The sequence below is a fragment of the Trichogramma pretiosum genome, unplaced genomic scaffold (assembly GCF_000599845.2).
Source record: "Trichogramma pretiosum strain Unisexual culture from Peru unplaced genomic scaffold, Tpre_2.0 scaffold38, whole genome shotgun sequence".
NCBI lineage: Eukaryota > Metazoa > Arthropoda > Insecta > Hymenoptera > Trichogrammatidae > Trichogramma > Trichogramma pretiosum.
Window position 1 is genome coordinate 745,752 of NW_019641677.1, and position 18,513 is coordinate 764,264.

Here is an 18,513-nt window from a genome sequence, read left to right on the forward strand (position 1 = left end):
TCATGTCAACTACGCGTAATGATACACACTTGGATAAGTTTGCCTCCACTCGTTAAAAAAAAAGCAGCACGATCAATCGTCTTCTTAGTTTAGTCCGAACGCTGAAGGGGTTTCGCAGCGTCGCGTAAATGAAGATTTATTAAACGGATTTGTTTGCCGCAGCGTTTCCGATTCAATTTTCTATCGTCGCGCGTATAGAATATTTAATGCGCGCCATTTGTACGTATAATCTATTTCGCACGAGGAATAAATTGTACGCGAAAATGTCAAAGTGAGCAGCCCCGCCGACGCTTGAGGTCTATACGAACGAACAATGGTTTTTGACACGTTGAATTCGAGCATATGGTCATCAAGCACGTGTTTAGAGTACGTGCTAATAACGCGTACTCTGGAACTTATCTCTTTTTGTGGCCTATGGGCAGTAATGTACGCTATCCCACACTGACGCGTCTATTGTCAAAAATTTAAATCACGCGCGAATTTTGGAAAACACTCGTGCACGTGACGAGCTCCACCCACAGAAACAACTATTGGCTCTTTCTTTCCCCCCCTCTCTCTCTCAAATCGATGACATTCTGAGATACCTGAAAATTTCATTGGATAACGGAGCCAATCCGAATCAACCGGACTACCCGCAATCGACTTAGCTTCACGACTGTGTCTGTGCGAGTGCACTTCCGGCTCGAGGCTCTGCAGTTGGAGGCGGCCAGTTGCCGATCTGGTGAAAATGCTCGTCGATCGGGCAGCTCAACTCGAAGCACGAAATCGTCACGACGACACCTCCTCTGCAAGCGACTGCAGCTCGGCTGGATGTGGAGGCAACAACACGGAGCGGACTTGACCAATTTGAACGAGGATAAAATGTTCGAGCGCCAAATCCACACTAATCGAAATGAGGAACTATTACCTGACTTTGATGACCTGATCAAACCGGGAGTTCGAGATTTCTTGGGTCAAGGATGCGACGAATCAATACCTACCCGATTCCACGTCGGAAGCCTGGAATTCGAAGACCTTTGAATTTTGTTCACGATATTTCGATTATTTGTCGGAAGAAGTTGCCAAATGAGCTGTAGCGAGGCTCAGTCGCGATTGAAAAATACGAAGACTTGGCGCGTGTCTTCCGTATAGTGAAGGATATATCATGTAACAATACCAGTAACATCGTAAAAAGACACCTTGCGAATATATTCGTACAACTGTTGGACTTATTGCTCGCGACCGATATTCTCACATTCGACTTTTTGAAACTGCCGTACACCGTCTGCCGTCAAATTGTCGAATACAAGAGTCACGAGGATATATTAATTTTGTTCAAGTTTGATAAGCGAAGATAATAGCTCAGTTTAGTTCAGGGCATTTGGTGACTTTTCGAATTCGCGCGCCTGCCGCGGCCATCTTGCTTTCCGCGAATTCAGCAGGTGAGATCAGCGACGGGACAAGATAGTTCACATTTTACGAGCAGCCGACGCTTCTCGCCATCAGTGCAAGTCAGCAGAGCTGTCTGTTCTCACTCGCATTTTTGCACATCGAGCCGTTTCGTATTTTTCTTTTATAGCCGACGTTTTGCGATTAAAAAATCACAACGTTGACGCGTTAGCGATGTCCAAATCGAGTAGCGGAAGCCACTCGGAGCGTAATCTCGACCTGGCGAATGCCGATCGAGGAGTTTGGCTCGTCAAAGTTCCAAAGTACATAGCCGATAGATGGGAAAGGGCACCCGGCAGCATCGAAGTTGCCAAGCTCAAAATTTCAAAGTTAGTTAGTTAGTATTCGTATTGGTGAAGGTAATAGTGGGCGACAAATTGATTCGTAGGAAATATTAGTAATTGTAGCAGATTAGAACTCAAATACTTTAGTACTTTGTTAATTAATCAACGAGCATATTTTAGTTGTTAACCTATTTGCCAAAGATGTATCAAAGCCAATGTAAACATTATTTTTTATACGTGCTCTGAAATATCTAAATGATATTTTTTTAATTGACTTTTATTTTCTACAAGATTCAAAAAATTTTCTGTGAATAATAACTCTATTCTAAACTTTAATTCTACTTAAAATCTTTAACTCAGTTGTTGTATATTTTTTTTATCTAGCATTATTTGCATAAAGTACTATTTGTCAACTCCTGTTGTTTTGTTATTCAAGTAATTAAAATAAAATTTTCCTAGCTTTTGGAAACTACTCATTGTATTTGTCTGTATTATGTCTCATTTACTAGCTACTTGTACTGATTATTACTACTATTTTTCATTCAAACTATTACAGAAAAGTAGTAGTATAGTCAGCCTGACGCAGAAAAATATCTTATGAAATTTAGAAGCAGAAATCTGCCCTAGTCTTGTATTAATATGATGAAACTAAGGCATGTTTTCAACTCTACATTTCAAAAGATATGTATGAATTTGACGATATATATTTTTCCTACAATGATAATATTAGTTATTATAACAATTTAAATATTTTTAATGTTTTCCCACAGACATTATAAACAGAAAGCTGAAGTATCGCTCAAACTTTCTGAAGCTGCTTTAGCTTTGAAAGAGCCTGATGAACATGATATTCCCAAGGAGCATAAACTTGATGTTACTACAGTTGAACGCCAAACAATTGGAGTTTTTGCACAATTGAATTCATCAGAAGCTGAAGTAGCTGGAAACAAAATATATATGGAAGGCAAAATTGTTCAAAAATTGGAATGTAGACCATATGCGGATAAAACGTACATGCGTCTCAAAATGGAAGGTATAAGGAAGGCCTCAATTCCTAAAAGACAAGCTCAACAATTGTCGAGAGCTGTCCAGAATTTCAAACCTGTATCGGATCATAAACACAATGTGAGTAATGATGTATTAATATTACATCTTCAAACTATTCCAATACCTTTGCATAAGTTATAATTTATCCCAAAAAATTAGCTATTTTATTTTCAAAATAACAATACAAAATAACCATTTCTAATTTACAGATTGAGTATGCTGATAAGAAAAAGTCAGAAGGAAAGAAAATGCGTGATGACAAAGATTTTGTTTTGTCTAAACTATTTAAAGCTTTTGAAAAACATCAGTACTACAATATTAAGGACTTGGTTAAATTAACAAACCAACCAGTGGTATATTTAAAAGAAATTCTAAACGAAGTTTGCAACTACAATTTAAAAAACCCTCACAGAAATATGTGGGAACTCAAACCAGAATACAGGCATTATGCAGCTGATTAATCTAAGTAGGAAACATAAATACTTTAAAAGTGTAAATATGTTTAAGTAGTAATAAATATATTTTTATAATTCAAATTTTTGTTTTTAATTTCTTAAAAACATTAAATTTCATATTACATGTGACAAGAAGCTTTAGATGAGAATAGGAAATAAAATGACTTAAAATCATACAATCTTGTTGAGTCAAAAACTGGTGCTTGAATTGAAACTTTAAAAAATTCAAATTTATTTTATTGAATATTCTGACTTTACAAGATTCATTCAGAACTTCATTCAACTGAAAAATTCTACAATTATTGGTAATCTTTTGCTTTTTACCATGAAATAGAATTGAAAAGACTAGACACTTGTTGCTCTTCAAAGATTTGTTTTTTTTTATTATATGTTATTTTTTTGGTCTGTATTAAGAAGTAAAAATTTTACTGATCGTGAGCAATGTACCACTTCGACCACAGGTTGCGGGCGTAACCACTGATATCCTGAAGAACAACTAAATGATAATCTTTCAATAATAAGATACGAAAGACAGTTTATTTCGAATACATGAATTTCTAAAAAAAACCGGAAAAAAGATAATCAAAGTTTGAGATTGATGAGTTCTTGATGGACTTGATTGATGAATTCTTCATTTTTAAATAAGGAAAAGATCTACATATTAATCTTAAAAAATTTTGACGAGTCGCAAAATATAAACCACTTAAAGTGTGATAAAAGCCGATATTCTATTGATTCCTAGCCATGTTGCACTATATAATTCGTTATAATACAGGTGAACAGGTAAATGTGAATTGAGCCAAGACTTGACTGTAAAAAATTTGCATTTCCATACAACAGCCTCTTTATTGTGAATGTAAAATTATTTTATAATTTTGATTGAATAAAATTGATAATTAAGTAAAAACTAAGTTCTGACACAATAGATTCCTGATTAATAATATAATTTCAAAGTTCATTGTTGTAGATTAAAACAAAAAGACGACATGATTAGTATAATTACGACAAATTTTAATGTCTTTTTTTAACGCCTTACTATTCAACAACTTTTTTGAATAGTTGCTTCAACGCAGTAATTTTTTAAAAACTCACAGTATACAAAAACTAATGCATCGGCGTTTGTTTAGTATTTATTTAGTTATTCTATGAATTACTTATAAAAATAAAAACATCTTAAGCTTACGTGATATCATTGATTACCTTCAAGCGACTCGCGCCTGTTAATTTTATAATTAAATTAGTCCATCCATTAGTAAATTCATAAAATATTCATGATATACGGAAAGCAGGATAACTTCAGTTTGTTTTTTTTCCTTTTTCATTTCAATAAATATGGTCTCAATTGCGTCATTGTTATATGGGTAAAATTTCCTTTGATATCCGTCGCCTACTGTAATGAAATTAGAGACAAATATTCCTGACCTGCAGTATAAATCCAATATTTGTCTATCTTTTTATTGTAACAATGCCGATAAAGCATCAAAGAATTTCGGTCGATCTTCGGATTTTAATCTTGCCACTAAAAAAAAAGAAAAGAGATAATTATGCAAACAATGTAACAATATGAAGTTAAAAATGCAAATTAATTTCTTTAATTAACTTACTAGTTACGTCAAAATAGTCTTGATCAATAAAAGAATTAGTGTTTTCAGCTGCCTGGGAAAAGGCTTTGCCAAAGAAGCTGAAAAAAAAATTTTTATCAACTTAAGATTTTTACTCTTCAAAAATCAAGAGCAAATATATACCTTCTGGGTTGCTCTTCCAATACTGGTGGTACACCAACGATTAGGCATGTACCCTCTTCTTCGCTAAATGTTGCAGAAGCAACAAGAGGAAGAGTGGCAGTTTTTCTACTCCTTGTTGATTCTGCATAAGCCCTCAAAATGAATTGAGCCAACATAAGTAACATATGCGGATGAGCAAATAAATGATGGTGAAGCATTCCTTCAGAAATGACTACGTATAAAAAGTTTCCAGCATTTGTAACTTGTTTCAATTCCAACAAGCTCTGAGCAGCTTTGAAAACATATCCTAACATAATTTTAGCTTTTTCAATGCCTTTTTCAAGTATTTCTTTTTTCATGCGTGATAAACAGTCTGATGCCTCAAGAAAACAAAGTTGCGGAGGTCTGTCTCTGCCCTGTAAATATTTTGATCAAATTAATATAAATTCAATCTTGCATTTATTATTGCAAGAATTTTATATGATTTCAAACTTACAGTTGATTCTAATATAGCTAACATAGCGTAAACAATATCAGTAGCACAGTATTTAAATCTGTATCCATACTGCATTGTAAAATCTCCACTAACAATGCTTCTTATTTTGTACTTATCAGAGAGCTTTTCAATCATGTCTTTGAATTCATTTCGAAGAGTCAAATCCATGGACGAAAATTTTTGTTTTGATTGACACAGTGGGAGTCCCATCTCAGCTAGTAGTTCTCTCATTCTATGTTGTCCTTTAATTGACCACAATCGTAATGCAACAGCTGTTGGCAATGAGTGCTTCAAACTATCTTCGACAGTCCAATGACGGTATAAAGCCAATCGAAGACTGGAAAACAATAAAAATGTTAAAATGTAATATTTTTTTCATCTAATTGTTCAATTACTTTTCATGATTTCTCTACTTACTCTTTGTCATAAGTCACTTTAATTGCACTTAGTTGTTGTTTATCAATATTACCTCCTCTGGCATGAGTTAGTCTTGAAACATGACTTTGTAAGTTGCCACTTTCTAGAACACTAGTGCTAGATTCTACCTTATTTAAAATAGCTTGTTCAGTTGATCCAATGATAGCCCACCACACCATATCTAAATTATCTCTTGACATTTGCCATGACATTTCATAAGCTATAACAGCACTCTGAAATAAATTTTATAAAATAATAAAATATACTTACCAGATTTTTTTCTGATTCATAAAAAAAACTTACAGATTTGGCATAGTAGCTTAATTGTTCATAGTGAAATAATGCCTCTTCACGTTTTTCTTCCCATTCACGCCTCTTTATTTTCTTATTTATTCTAGCTTCATGCTGTCGGAGTCTTCTATTTTGTGCAGATTCTTCTTCATTATCCGAAAATTCTTCCTCATCTTCCTCGTCAGACTTACATTGAAAATAAAAATTCATCAATAAGTATACGTTGCAGAAAAAAAATTGACAGTTATCAAAAAGCTTACCGATTCATCATTGAACACAACATCGTATTCTGGAATTGCTTCCTCCAAAGTTGGATCGCCAAGAAGTTTAATCTGTTTTTCATTGTAAACATTTTTCAAATCATACGGTCTGTGACTATCTAGAATGAAAAATGTAACAGTCTCTTCCGGCTGGAGTATTTCAATCAAGTCAATGTTTCCACCACAATTGACCAGAACAACGTATTCGATCTTGAGTGAAACAATAAGAGATGTTAGATTTGTAGATACACGCCAGAACAAGTTTTTGTAATCAACGCTGCAGCAAACTTACATCCTCAGCGTTGTCGTCGTATGCACTTTTCAAGTCTTTGACACCCTGCACCGGTACCAGTGTGTAAACGACATTATCGTTCTTGAACAGGGACTGCAGTATCTTGGACGCACAGATGCCATCGACGTCGAAGTTCACCAGAATCAGGCATTGCTGCAACGTAAACAAAAAAATAATCGGATGATTTAAAGGGACACACTGGCTATTTAAACACACGCTTTTAATTTAAAGAACACAAACCTTGCCCGCGACGACCTGGTAGAAGTCCTTCGTCAAATCCTTCACGAACATCGTCGAACGGAGTTAAAGTGCAATATATATCAAGTAAACGAAAGATGAAGCTGCAGCAACCAACGACTCAAAAAATCAGAGGGTCATCAGATCCGTTAGAAAACGTGTATTAAATCGAGATTAACACCGCGAGAAAGAACGAGAAGAGAGAGAGAGAGACAGAGACAGAATTCGATTGCATCGAACGTATCTCTAGTGGACAAGTCGTTGAACGGTTTTGTACACACACTCGGGGGCACGACCGTCGACTATATACCACCAAACTGCGGGTCTGCGGGGGCCTAAGTCAGTTTATTTCTGCGTATATAACTGAGCGTCGTTTTGCCGCCAAAAAAGTCGCAATGGTGGACAGACGAGGCGCTCTCGTCGCGCGCGGCTCACATTATTACCGGTCGATTCGTGTTCTTTTTACATATATATTTTTAAACATTTCGAACGCTCGGTAAGAACGCGTCGAGCCTGTGTTGAGCGAGAGTCAGTAAGATGGCGCGAGCCTCGGTCCGAATTGCGCGCAAAACTTCGTTGGCGGGACGGTTCGAGTAAGGAGTAGCTAGAGTTTCGCCGAGTTTGAGAAGGAGAGACCGCGAGCCCACGACGACGACGACGACGACGATCTCCACTACCAGCGCGCAAAAAAGAAGTAGTAGTGGTGCAGAAAACACTACACGGTACTCGCGGGGCCGCGTGTGTGGGGCTAGCGCATACACACACACACACGTACGATATAGTATCCTCTCGTTCGCGCACGCCGCGCTGTATAGCACACGCGAAACCTCGGGGCAGCCGTAGCGTAGTAGTATACCTCCCGCAGAAAACGGCGTTATAACCCATAACGCACTCACCTGCCGGAGAGGAAAAAGGCCTCTACTACTCCGCGACTGCAGCAGCGGCGCGTGTACGTGTGTACATTACAAGCGTGTGTGCTGTGCCCGCTCTTGTGCCGTGTGTAGTGCACGTCGAGTCTCGGTCGGTCGGTCGATCGGTCGCGATCGTGTTTTATTATTTTACACACACACACATAATCGCACCGTTACACTTTTCTCTTTCTCTCTCTCTCTCTCTTTTCACTATCTATGTCTATCGCAAGTCGCGTTTTATTAATCTGTTTCGTACCCGTTGTTGCTGCAAAAGTCCGTTACGAGTGGTGTGCACGAGTTCGGTAGCGATCGTTGTTGTTGTTTTTTTTATTCAAAAAAAAAGGAGTGTTCGATTCGTTCGCTTGTTTTTTCTAAGTGCTCAAGTGCATTGTGCGTGTTGTAAAAGTAAAGAAAAAAACTAGTGACAGATCATCGATCGATTTTTAAAAATGTAATGAATCCGAGAGGAGGACGTTACTCGCGGGCCGTTGTGAGTTGCTCCGAAGCTTGCGCGCGAGTTGTGGAGGGCTCGTTCGTCGCTGTCATCGATTATCATCATCATCATCATGCAGCCGCTCGTCAGATCCTCCTCGGGCCTACTGTCCTCGGCGTTGTTGGTAATCGCGATAATCGCGATCAACGGCGTCGGACGGGTCGTCGACTGCAGCAGTGGCAAAAGTAATGATACCGTCGCGGATTACGCGTCGCCGCAACGTAAGCAGCAGCAGCAGCATCGAGTCGACGTCGAGGCGATCGCCGACGACGAGATCGACGACGACGATGAAGAGGCCGACATCGAAATGGTGTTCTTCGAGGCGATTCGCAACGGAGTGCAGGACTCGTCGACGCCGCTGCTCACAACAGGTCAGTTCATATTCGTTCGTTCGTGTACATACACCATAATACATATACGAATATATTTTTTAAAAATATACGTGAGACAGTTGAAAACAATATAATGTCTCGGGCGTTGCTCTCGCGCAGCGTATACATTTTTATACGTGCCGTGCGTGGAAAGAACAAACGACGGCACATTGCCGCTGCTGTTGCGAATTGATATTGCAAAAATCTTCGCACACAGACGTACATGCATATGTAGCTCTATATGTAGCTGCGTGCATACTACTTCAGGCATCCACGGCTTTTATTTATATGTTATATACCTATACACACATTATATTCGTGTCACGCCTAAATTCCCACGGCGAATCGAGGCCTTTATAAGCAGTAGCAGTGCGGCACAATGTGCTGCACTCGCTGCCGAGACGCATATATATATATATATATATCTGTTCTGCGAGTGCACGTGTGTGTGTTTGTGCGTCTATTGCTAATAGCCGCGAGCTGCAGTGCAATATCAACACACAAACACAAACTCAAGAATCACGGGATGCGAGAGGAATCAGCACGTTGTATATCGCGATATTTACTTTTCCACGTAAACGCGTGCTGCATCCGCTTTTCTTTAAATCTATATTGGTTTTTTCATCTCATTTTAGAATAGTAATGGTAAAACGAGAATACTAAAACGGGAAAAAAATTACGGATCTTTGCGCATTTGTAATCATGGCAGCGGCAATATTGCAGGTGGTTTTGGTGAAAAATTTGGCTGCATTCGTCGCTGCATCAAATGCAATACGCAAAATCCATATTAACTGCACGTTTAGACATACAGGCACAATTTGCACAGCTTAAGACGAGGAAGTTATTACGCTTGGCTTCTCTCTCTCTCTCTTTCACGTCATGTAGATGCATAAACGATTTCTCACATTCCTTTGCAACCTACCACTAAGTGGAGTCATGCACCAAATCAATTCTTTTTATCATTTATGTGATATAAATGTCAGTTTAATGTCAATCTACATTTTCAACATAAAATTTATATCTTAAAGTTCTAAAAAATGTGTATAAAAGTTGCAGAAGGTTTTGTGGATTTAAAAATAGTTTATTTTTGCTATACTAACATTTTCGCGTCAAACGCAGAGGGGTAACACAATGAACACAAATTAAATGAGTTAGTGGTAAAAATTTTTTTCTTTATTAATTTCATGACAACAATACTAATAGAACCTTGATAATTTTCATCATACATCTTGTAGCCTTTCTGGAGCTTTTTTAACTCCGTAGGTCTTTTATTAATACATTTTATTACATTTTTTATCAAATTTGTATTACTATTCTTTTGTCTTTTGTCTTTTTAGAGCTTTTTGAGCTTTTGGAGCTTTAGTCCTCTTAAGTTCTTTCTTAACACATTCTACTTCATTCGATTGTACCTTTTTCTTACCGTCCTCAAGACTTTTTAGTTCAGCTGCCAAGCAAATGTTATATAAATCTTGGTTTGTAAATGATTTATCGACGATCATTTCACAGCAGTCCATTGTTAGTCGATAGGGTATCAGCTCCCAGAAACATTCAAGTGCCCAGCTTCGGAAAAATTTTCTCGATAGTTTCTCGCACAGATGCAAAATACAAGCATTTTTAAGTCGTGGAGGCATGAGAGATATTACATCACAACTTGATAAGTCAAGGTATTTCTCATATGTGATTGTTTTTGCGGCCTCTTCAGGTTGTAAGAGCAACAAATCTTCCATAACCTTGAACATCGGACCATTCGGCGTCTCTTTTATTTCCTTCCTGAAATTCTCGAAATCAGACCAAGATTTTTCAAAATCTCCAGATTTCTCGAACAATTCATATTTAACAAATAGTTCCATAATCATTAGGGCTTCACTTCGGTATAATTCGTATCCTCTTTTCTTAAGCTGTTCGATGACGCCCACGGCCCTAGCAGCTAAATTCAATTCAAAAATAGGCTGAGATAAGATGACCATATGATTTCTATTTTTACCAAAGCAATTCAAAGTGGGGAAAACGAAGCTTGACAGATCAGCACCACGATTCAATAGTGTATCGACAGTTCGTGGCAAAAGACTCGCAACGGCCCATTGCAGCGGAGTCCAACCCAACTTGTCTCGGGCATCGACTTGTATCGTTTTATTTAGCTCGTCGCAGATTTTGAATAAAGTATCTATACACTCCAAGCCATTGTATACCTTGCAAAAATGATGCAGAGGCGTCGATCCGTCCTCGTTGGCCGAATTAGGATCGCTGCCATTTCTCAGCAGCAATTCAATCACCGTCCTTCTACTTGGCGACTCGTGTAGCATTGCATATGAGTTCAACGGTGTGTTACCTTTCTTGTCGAGGGTGCTGACCTGCAGTGGACGATATTTTTTTCTGCTTAACTTGAATAAATCTTCTGCTAACGCATGCGCTGTCATCATCTTGCAAGTCAAGTGCAAGGGTGTCAATCCCTCTGCATTCAGTAAATTTGGATTTGCGCCTTTTCTTAGCAGTAATTTGAACAAATTTCCGCTCCAGGGACGAATTGCCAAGTGTAGCAGTGTGTTACCTGACCCGTCAGGATCTCGAGTATCTACTTGCACCGGATGGTACTTTTTGTTGCTACAGTAGAATAACATCCTTGCTAAGTCATCTCTTATTTTGTTGGGGTCTTGCTTGATTATATTCTGCAGAGGTGTCAATCCTTCCTTGTTAAGCAAATTTGGATCCGCACCGTGATTCAATAGCAGTTTTACTACTTCTTTTCTTTTGTAAGTCAGAGCCAAATGCAGCGGTGGTTCAAGTGATTTTTGTGGCGGACGATTAGGGTCCTGGCCAAGTTCGAGGAAACTCTTGACAACCTCGTGACATCCTGACATGACGGCCACATAGAAATGCGACAGGCCGGACTCGTCAATGTAGTTTACATCAAACTTGTTGTATACCTTGAAGAGATTAGAGATGATATCAACAAAAAGCTTATCTTCGCGCGGATGCCCGTTTGTGGCTACGCGATGTATTACGGTGGTACGACGCAGCAGTGGCTCGCCGTTTTTGTCGACTTTTGACTCGTTATTGAAGTCGCACTGGGCCACGAACTCACAAATAAGTTTTCCTCTACTGTAAGATTTAGGCTTTAAGAATCCGCGTGCACAGTCCAAAGAATCCAAGAGAATGCACTCGATTTGTTCGGGCTGAAAATAATCTCGGAGATCTGGAAATACGCCCGTCCAATTTTTGATCGCCTTATGAAATTGGTTAAGAAAATTAAGTCGCTCTTTTTCGTTCTCCCAGTCGATTCTTTCTCGCAATTTCTTCAAACTTTCCAACTTTTGTTGGTTAAAGAAACTCAAACTGCACTTGACTTTTGACGTAGACATTTTGCTGCGCATTCACTCACAAACACAATGCACGATCACTTATAATTTGAAATATTGGTTATTTTTTACTGAATGCAATCAAGCGATCTTCGATTGCAGCTAACACTTCACTGTGACAACATAAACTAAATATTTTTATGCACAAAAATGTATATGCACAGAGAGAGAGAGAGAGAGAGAGAGAGAGAGAGAGAGCGAACACGTATTCGTAGCATCGATATTCTATTGACTGTATACGATCTGTGTAGTGTGTATAGAGTTTTTAGAATATGTGACAGAAGCTGTATGACGTAGAGCCAGCTGCGTGTACAATGACGAAGAAAGTGTATAGTCCAATGTATTAGATTCCACCAGTGTGTAGAACATATGAGGCAATAATCAAAATGGTACGTGACTAGCTACATAGACAACGCCCCTCCTTCACTTTCTGGTCGCTACTGACGTAAACAACTCCAACTGTATGACATACACGGCTGCGCGCATGCGCGATATATAAAAGGTCGACTATACTTAGCATCGACACTTGGAAACACACATGTCACACAAAAAATCTTTAAGGAGGTTTCCTTGCCTTACTATCAAGCAAAGAGACTTTCTCAATGATGAAATCACACTGAATCTCTTGGTAGTTTTTTTCGGGGGGTCAGCATGTAAAATCCGAAGATATTTCAATTCAAAGTTGTAAGGTTTTGTACTCTAGGATCATAGCCTCGTATGGCGTCGGGCGTCAATTTGATTTTCGATGTCTGATTTCTAACATAAAATGAAAAGTTACGTATATGAGACTATGACGGGTAAGCCAAAAAAATTGCTCACTTTCAACGAGAAGTTTCACCTTAGTAGAGGTTCGCGGGTTAAAAATGATATCGTGCGTGATTTTCTTGAACTTCCTTTTTTTGAATTATATTTATTTCATGACAATTGAAATGAAGAATTATTTTAAGAAGAACTATGAAGTGATCATGCCACTCAACCTTTTAATTGAAAAATGCTAAGTCCAATCGGAAGAGAAAAGGAAAGATAACGACGCTTTTTCCCCCATCTCATTCAAAAAATCAATCGTCCGGGAGCAAGCTACCTTTCCGCGGGACTTTTTTCTCGTTTTCAAACACTCATTATTCGATAAAATTGTATTTTAAAGAAAAATGACCAGAGACACTTTTTTCAAAATTTTTCATAATGCACTTTGATCTGCCTAAAAGGTAGTTCTCTCCCGGACTACAATTCATATTTCATTAAATAAAACTGCAGTGGTTATGCCAGCCGATCGAGAAAGGAAGAAGGAGAAACGAACTCCCGAATAATTCAACGCCGCAAGTATGTTATACACGTGCGTATAGTAAACCGCAGCAAGGATATTTCGACAATTTCGGCCGCATCCGGAATCACGATCGAGTAAAATCGCATCCTAATGCCGCCGCGGCTGCGCGCGATACACGCGCGCACGTATTAGGCTCTCGGAGGCGCGCTAAAAAGAGAAGGGTACAATCTAAGATCTATATATGTTTAAAGGTATACACATCTAAAGGATGTGAGGCGATGTTGCAGTGCTATAACGCGAGCTGTATCTATACACACACACACACACTCACGTACGGATTTTACCGGGCTTTTTTCGCGCGTGAAAGTCTCTCTGCGAGTCGTGCGCGCGTGGACTTTTCTCAGACGCGAGCAATAATACGCGTTAATGCACACCTTCACGGACGCGCACGTGCCCGCCACGCGGGAAAATCATTTTCATCGCTTATCGCCTCGCGCCTCTTCGTGCGTTATTATACACACCCGAGACATGCGTACGTGCCGAGTATTTTTTTACTTTCAAAAAAAAAAAAAAAAAAATCGAATCCACGCTCGCTCTGTGCTGTCGCTGTCGAGGAAAACAAAAGAAAAAGAGGAGGAAAAAAAAATGTTCGTCGACGCCGCGGATGATCCGGCGATGACGATGCAGCCGCGTGTAACAACACACGACGTGCACGCTCAACAACCATGATCTCAGCGATTTTACTCGCGATCAATTTCCAACGTTGTACACATCCATACTGACCCAAATATTTTTATCATCGAGGGCGAAAAACTCGCTCGCTCGCTCGCTCGAAAGACCGGACGATTTAACATTATTACGTGCCGTTTGTTAAACTGTCGCATAAATGAATATATATGAATAAAATAATACATATATACGACTTGTAACGCGCTCGAAATTCCTCGAGTCCAGCCGCCCGAATCGCGCGGCGAACCAGCTCGACCGGCAATTGCGCCCCGACCGACCGTTCATTGATTTAAACGAGGCGATTTTCGCACGGACTGATTGGATTCTTTTTTCCGTGTTTTTTTTTTCGCTCTCTTCGTAAAATATATATTTGCACTAGCCGGGCTCGACTTACCGCGCGTGCATTCGTGTGTGTGTGTGTGTGTGTGTGTGTGTGTGTGTGTGTGTGTGTGTACGCATAGACAAGCAGCTCTATTGGGAAAAAGGAAAGTGTGCGTAGTTTTGGCCGACGGCGGGTGCCACGGCGCGCAAAATTGCCTCGAGGCTGCTGCCCGACTGCCTGCCGACTGCTGCTGTGCGCACCAATTTCAAATGGCGTGCGTGTGTTTTACATGTCCTAAAAGTGCGGTGCTTTATACATGTGTTTACCGCGCACGCGCCAAAGTGGCCACGCGCGTATTTACGCGTATATTATAATACATATAAAATAAAACATGAATTATTTAAACTTCAAGGATCGGACACGTGAATACATTAAAATTCGAGCGTGCTCGAGAGTCCGCGGGAGGTTCGTTATTATTCATACGTATATTTTTATCGCGTTACACCGCAAACGTTTACTCGCGCGGTCTTTCAAAAACGAATCGTTTACGTATACGAGTCCTGCGCGTTAAATAGCGTTCGGTGGCAAAACAAAAATAAAAGACTCGAGGCGCTGGGCCATTATCATCCAGGAAAAATTAATTAAACTCGCGCAGTCGCGCGCGAGAGCTGTAAATGGGCGATTTTTAGTCAGTCGCTGCACGAGCGACGACGATCGTTACTCAACGCCCCGAGCTGCGCTATAAGCGTGATAAGTTGGCGTTCGTTAGACGACGTGACATTTTTCTCTCTCTCTCTCTACCCACTCCACACTTGACCGAAAATCCGCGTTAAATATTCTCTTTGACGACTCGGCGGAGAGCCTCGGTTAGGTACAGAACCCGTGGCACGGAAAGAAACGAGGAGGGCAAGAGCAACAAAAAAAAAAAGCAACGACGTTACGTTACTGCCTCCGACAACGTCGGTGGATATAATGATGATGATGACTTCGCGCAACTACATCGTAATCGCGTCGTCGTCGGCTATATGGGTGCCGCAATTACACTATATATACAGCGTATGCACACGTACAGACTACAGACACACGTGTACGCGACAGACGAACGCAGGAGGACACTGCATGGCTTAGAGAGAGAGAAGGGACTTTCTCCAAAAGCCATATAACGAGCTTCGATATACATTATTATGAGCCATTATTATTATATACACACACGCGCGCGCGTACACATTTTATTGTACCGCTGACTTTATAGATAATAGAAAGCCGGAAATTGTCATCTTAGCGCGAAAATGGACGTACTTACACGCATTGCCATTTCTTCTATTTTTTTTTCTCCTCCCGATCCCCCCGCCCGTCTCTGTTTTTTTTCGGCGGCGCGTATATATGCGCGATAAATAAATAAGGGAAGTGCGTGCCAGTGAGCAATATCGCGTACAGCAGTAGCTTTCCCGAATTGTTTATGCGCTCTTGTCTACGTGTGTGTGCGCGCGCGCGTGTGCGTATTATGATGCAGCTCCCTCATTGATTTGCCATATACCACGACTACCAGAGTGACTCAACCTCCCATTATAATGTTGAAGCGGTATTTCGAAAGTTTTACGTTTGCTCTCTTACGCTAGTTTTATGTGCACTGCGGCAAAAGTGCACGCGTGCGTGTGTCTGTCTGTCTCTGTCTGTCTATACGAGCGCAGCTACTTATATACTAATATACCTATGGGCCTACGACCGGCTCTCTGCGTTAAATCGAATGGCTGAAAATTGTTTGTTTAGCTGGCACGAAAAAAGATTGTTGTTTTTCACGTCGTGCGTGACTCCGAAATTTTATTCGAATTTTTAGAATCGACATATAGTTTGTACGCCCTCGCATTATGCTCTTGTATTGGTGCAAGCGTCCACCAAGTTTTCACCCGCGAGCTTGCGAAATTCGTACAAGTGTTTAATAGTACAAATATGTGTGTTTGTGTGTCACCGGAGGCACAAGTTGACGCGCTCGTAACACTAACTAATTTTAATCGGAAGTCTATTTATTTACACTTGTTCTTTACAAAACATCTGAACAACACCCATCCTCGACAGAAGCGTCGTGAGTTGAACGCCTCTTCTGTCGAATCGCACACGTTATGTGCTGTACCCTCGTTCGTGCCTCGCCGCGTGCTTTTGCCCATAGCGCGCGTGTCGCGAAACTCTCCTAAATAAGAGCCCGCTGTGTGGAAGTTGAAATCGCTGGCATTCCGCATTCCTTGGCACATTATACGGCTCGAATAGTATGCGCGACGACGACGACGACGAGCTACTTTACTCTTAATTACCGAGTGAGAACTACATTTTTCGAATCGAGCTACTCACGCGCGTACATTGACACCCTCGCTAAAGGATGGGAAATTTCAATGTTCCAAGCAACGTAATCGCAGCCGACAGCCGGTTAATTAATAATCGCAAAAGCTCGAGCTTTAAATTTCCGAATGCGAGAGAAAAGTACAAAGCGCAACAAAATTTATGCCATATTATACGGCGATTCCGGTGTGTTTACACAGCCGCTTACATCTCTCTGCAAATTCCAATAATAATACAATGTAAATACGCGATGCTCATTACGCGATAGATTATAGGCAAGCAAAAAAGTAAAATAAATAAATAAGTAAGTAAAGGCGAGACTAAGCGTCTAGCTAGATATGCTACGCTCGCCATGCGTGCGGTATATCTCTGCTGCTGCTGCCGTGCGCTCGTAATGTGTGCGCTGCACGCAGCGAGTTCGCGCGGCGAGAGTTACATAAATCGTGTACATGTGCATGCGTATGCGGTACGTCGGTATTCTCGCCAGAGAAGCTATACGGAGAGAAAAATTTCGTTGTAATGCCGATGATTTATTTCGCGCGTAGCAGCAGTAGTAAGTATTTTCGCGCAATTATATTATTTTCTCTATAAATAAATACGCGCTCCCGAGCGCGTGCTCAAAAGTCCATTGTAATTTTCTTTTTCTGTTTTTTTTTTTTTTTTTATATTTTATATAAAAGTTATGCGGACGGTGTACGTATGCGCACATTACGGACGTGCACACGTGCGCGCCGTATATCATCCGATCGGTATGACAAAGTAGAAGCGGCTCTCTGCACTCCTATGTTATGTTCTAACCCAAGACTTTCATGTAAGAAAACATGGTGAATTGACGAAAAAAAATTCTCTACACTAATGCGTTGGCAAAGAGCTTCTTCTTTTCAAGTGTGATTATTTCTTTTTTTTTTTATTTATAAATGCTAACCAAGCGAGATACATCGTCATGAATGGCAGATGACCCTAAATAGTCCGATGTATAAGGTATGTGTATGTGCGCTTACAGCTACATACTCGAGCTCTGAGAGCTATATATATACGCGTACACACATAGAAAAGTTGTGATGTACAAACAGACGTTTTTTTTTCCACACAATTGTCCAGGGTCGCGAGCGCGCGTATTACTTCATCGCGAGGCGCGTTACGCTCCGTGTATACGTGTAAGTGTGTGTATGTGTGTGCGCGCACCAAAAGAAGGACGCGCAATAGACGGTGCATCGTGCGATTTCAAGGTTTCAAACGTATATAACGTTGCTGCCTCTGCTGACGGTTGACTTCTTCTTACGTAGCTGCTCATGAAACATTGGCAGAATGGCTCGATGCGCTCGCAAAAGAGAGTCAACTAGTGACTCTACTTGCGTTATTATGATAGTCCAGTGTACAAATGCAAACCATATTTGTAGACGATACAATTTTACTTTATTCATTTTTATATAATAAATATACAATTACCTTTTTTTTTTAGAGTAAAATCGATCGAGTTATAAATTTACCTACCACATGATACCTATTATGTCCTTTTATATCTGCCAATTTATTAACCAAAATTGATTTAACCACTTTGAGGTTAGTAATGCGACATCTATCGCCAACAAGCTAACTATAAAATATATTGTTCGAGAGATTGCCAAAAATTTCAAGCTGCGCGCATACGCTTCGTCGTGCCACAATATATTTTCTTCTACTCGTGAGTTGAAACTAAGGGTTGAAACTATAGAAAAAAAAATTTTCTACACCTCCATGTAAACATAATTTCACGTAAAATTTCGCTGAACTAACGACGAGACCATTAAACATGTCATTTC

The 18,513-nt window shown here is 40.0% G+C and overlaps 2 protein-coding genes across 2 annotated transcripts; one reads left to right on the forward strand and one right to left on the reverse strand.

Annotated features, from left to right (window-relative positions):
• The first annotated feature begins 1,476 nt into the window (after nucleotides 1–1,476).
• On the forward strand, nucleotides 1,477–3,295 carry LOC106650664 (general transcription factor IIF subunit 2). Its single transcript, XM_023460719.1, has 3 exons — nucleotides 1,477–1,757; nucleotides 2,483–2,837; nucleotides 2,969–3,295. The coding sequence occupies exons 1-3, from the start codon at nucleotides 1,603–1,605 to the stop codon at nucleotides 3,218–3,220; spliced, it is 762 nt and encodes a 253-aa protein (XP_023316487.1). The 5' UTR covers nucleotides 1,477–1,602; the 3' UTR covers nucleotides 3,221–3,295.
• A 739-nt stretch (nucleotides 3,296–4,034) lies between these two features.
• On the reverse strand, nucleotides 4,035–7,272 carry LOC106650663 (cell division control protein 45 homolog). Its single transcript, XM_014368810.2, has 9 exons — nucleotides 6,935–7,272; nucleotides 6,695–6,847; nucleotides 6,403–6,612; nucleotides 6,155–6,328; nucleotides 5,852–6,084; nucleotides 5,435–5,771; nucleotides 4,960–5,354; nucleotides 4,819–4,895; nucleotides 4,035–4,733 (listed from the first exon to the last, which is right to left on the reverse strand). The coding sequence occupies exons 1-9, from the start codon at nucleotides 6,983–6,985 to the stop codon at nucleotides 4,669–4,671; spliced, it is 1,695 nt and encodes a 564-aa protein (XP_014224296.1). The 5' UTR covers nucleotides 6,986–7,272; the 3' UTR covers nucleotides 4,035–4,668.
• Nucleotides 7,273–18,513: the final 11,241 nt, after the last annotated feature.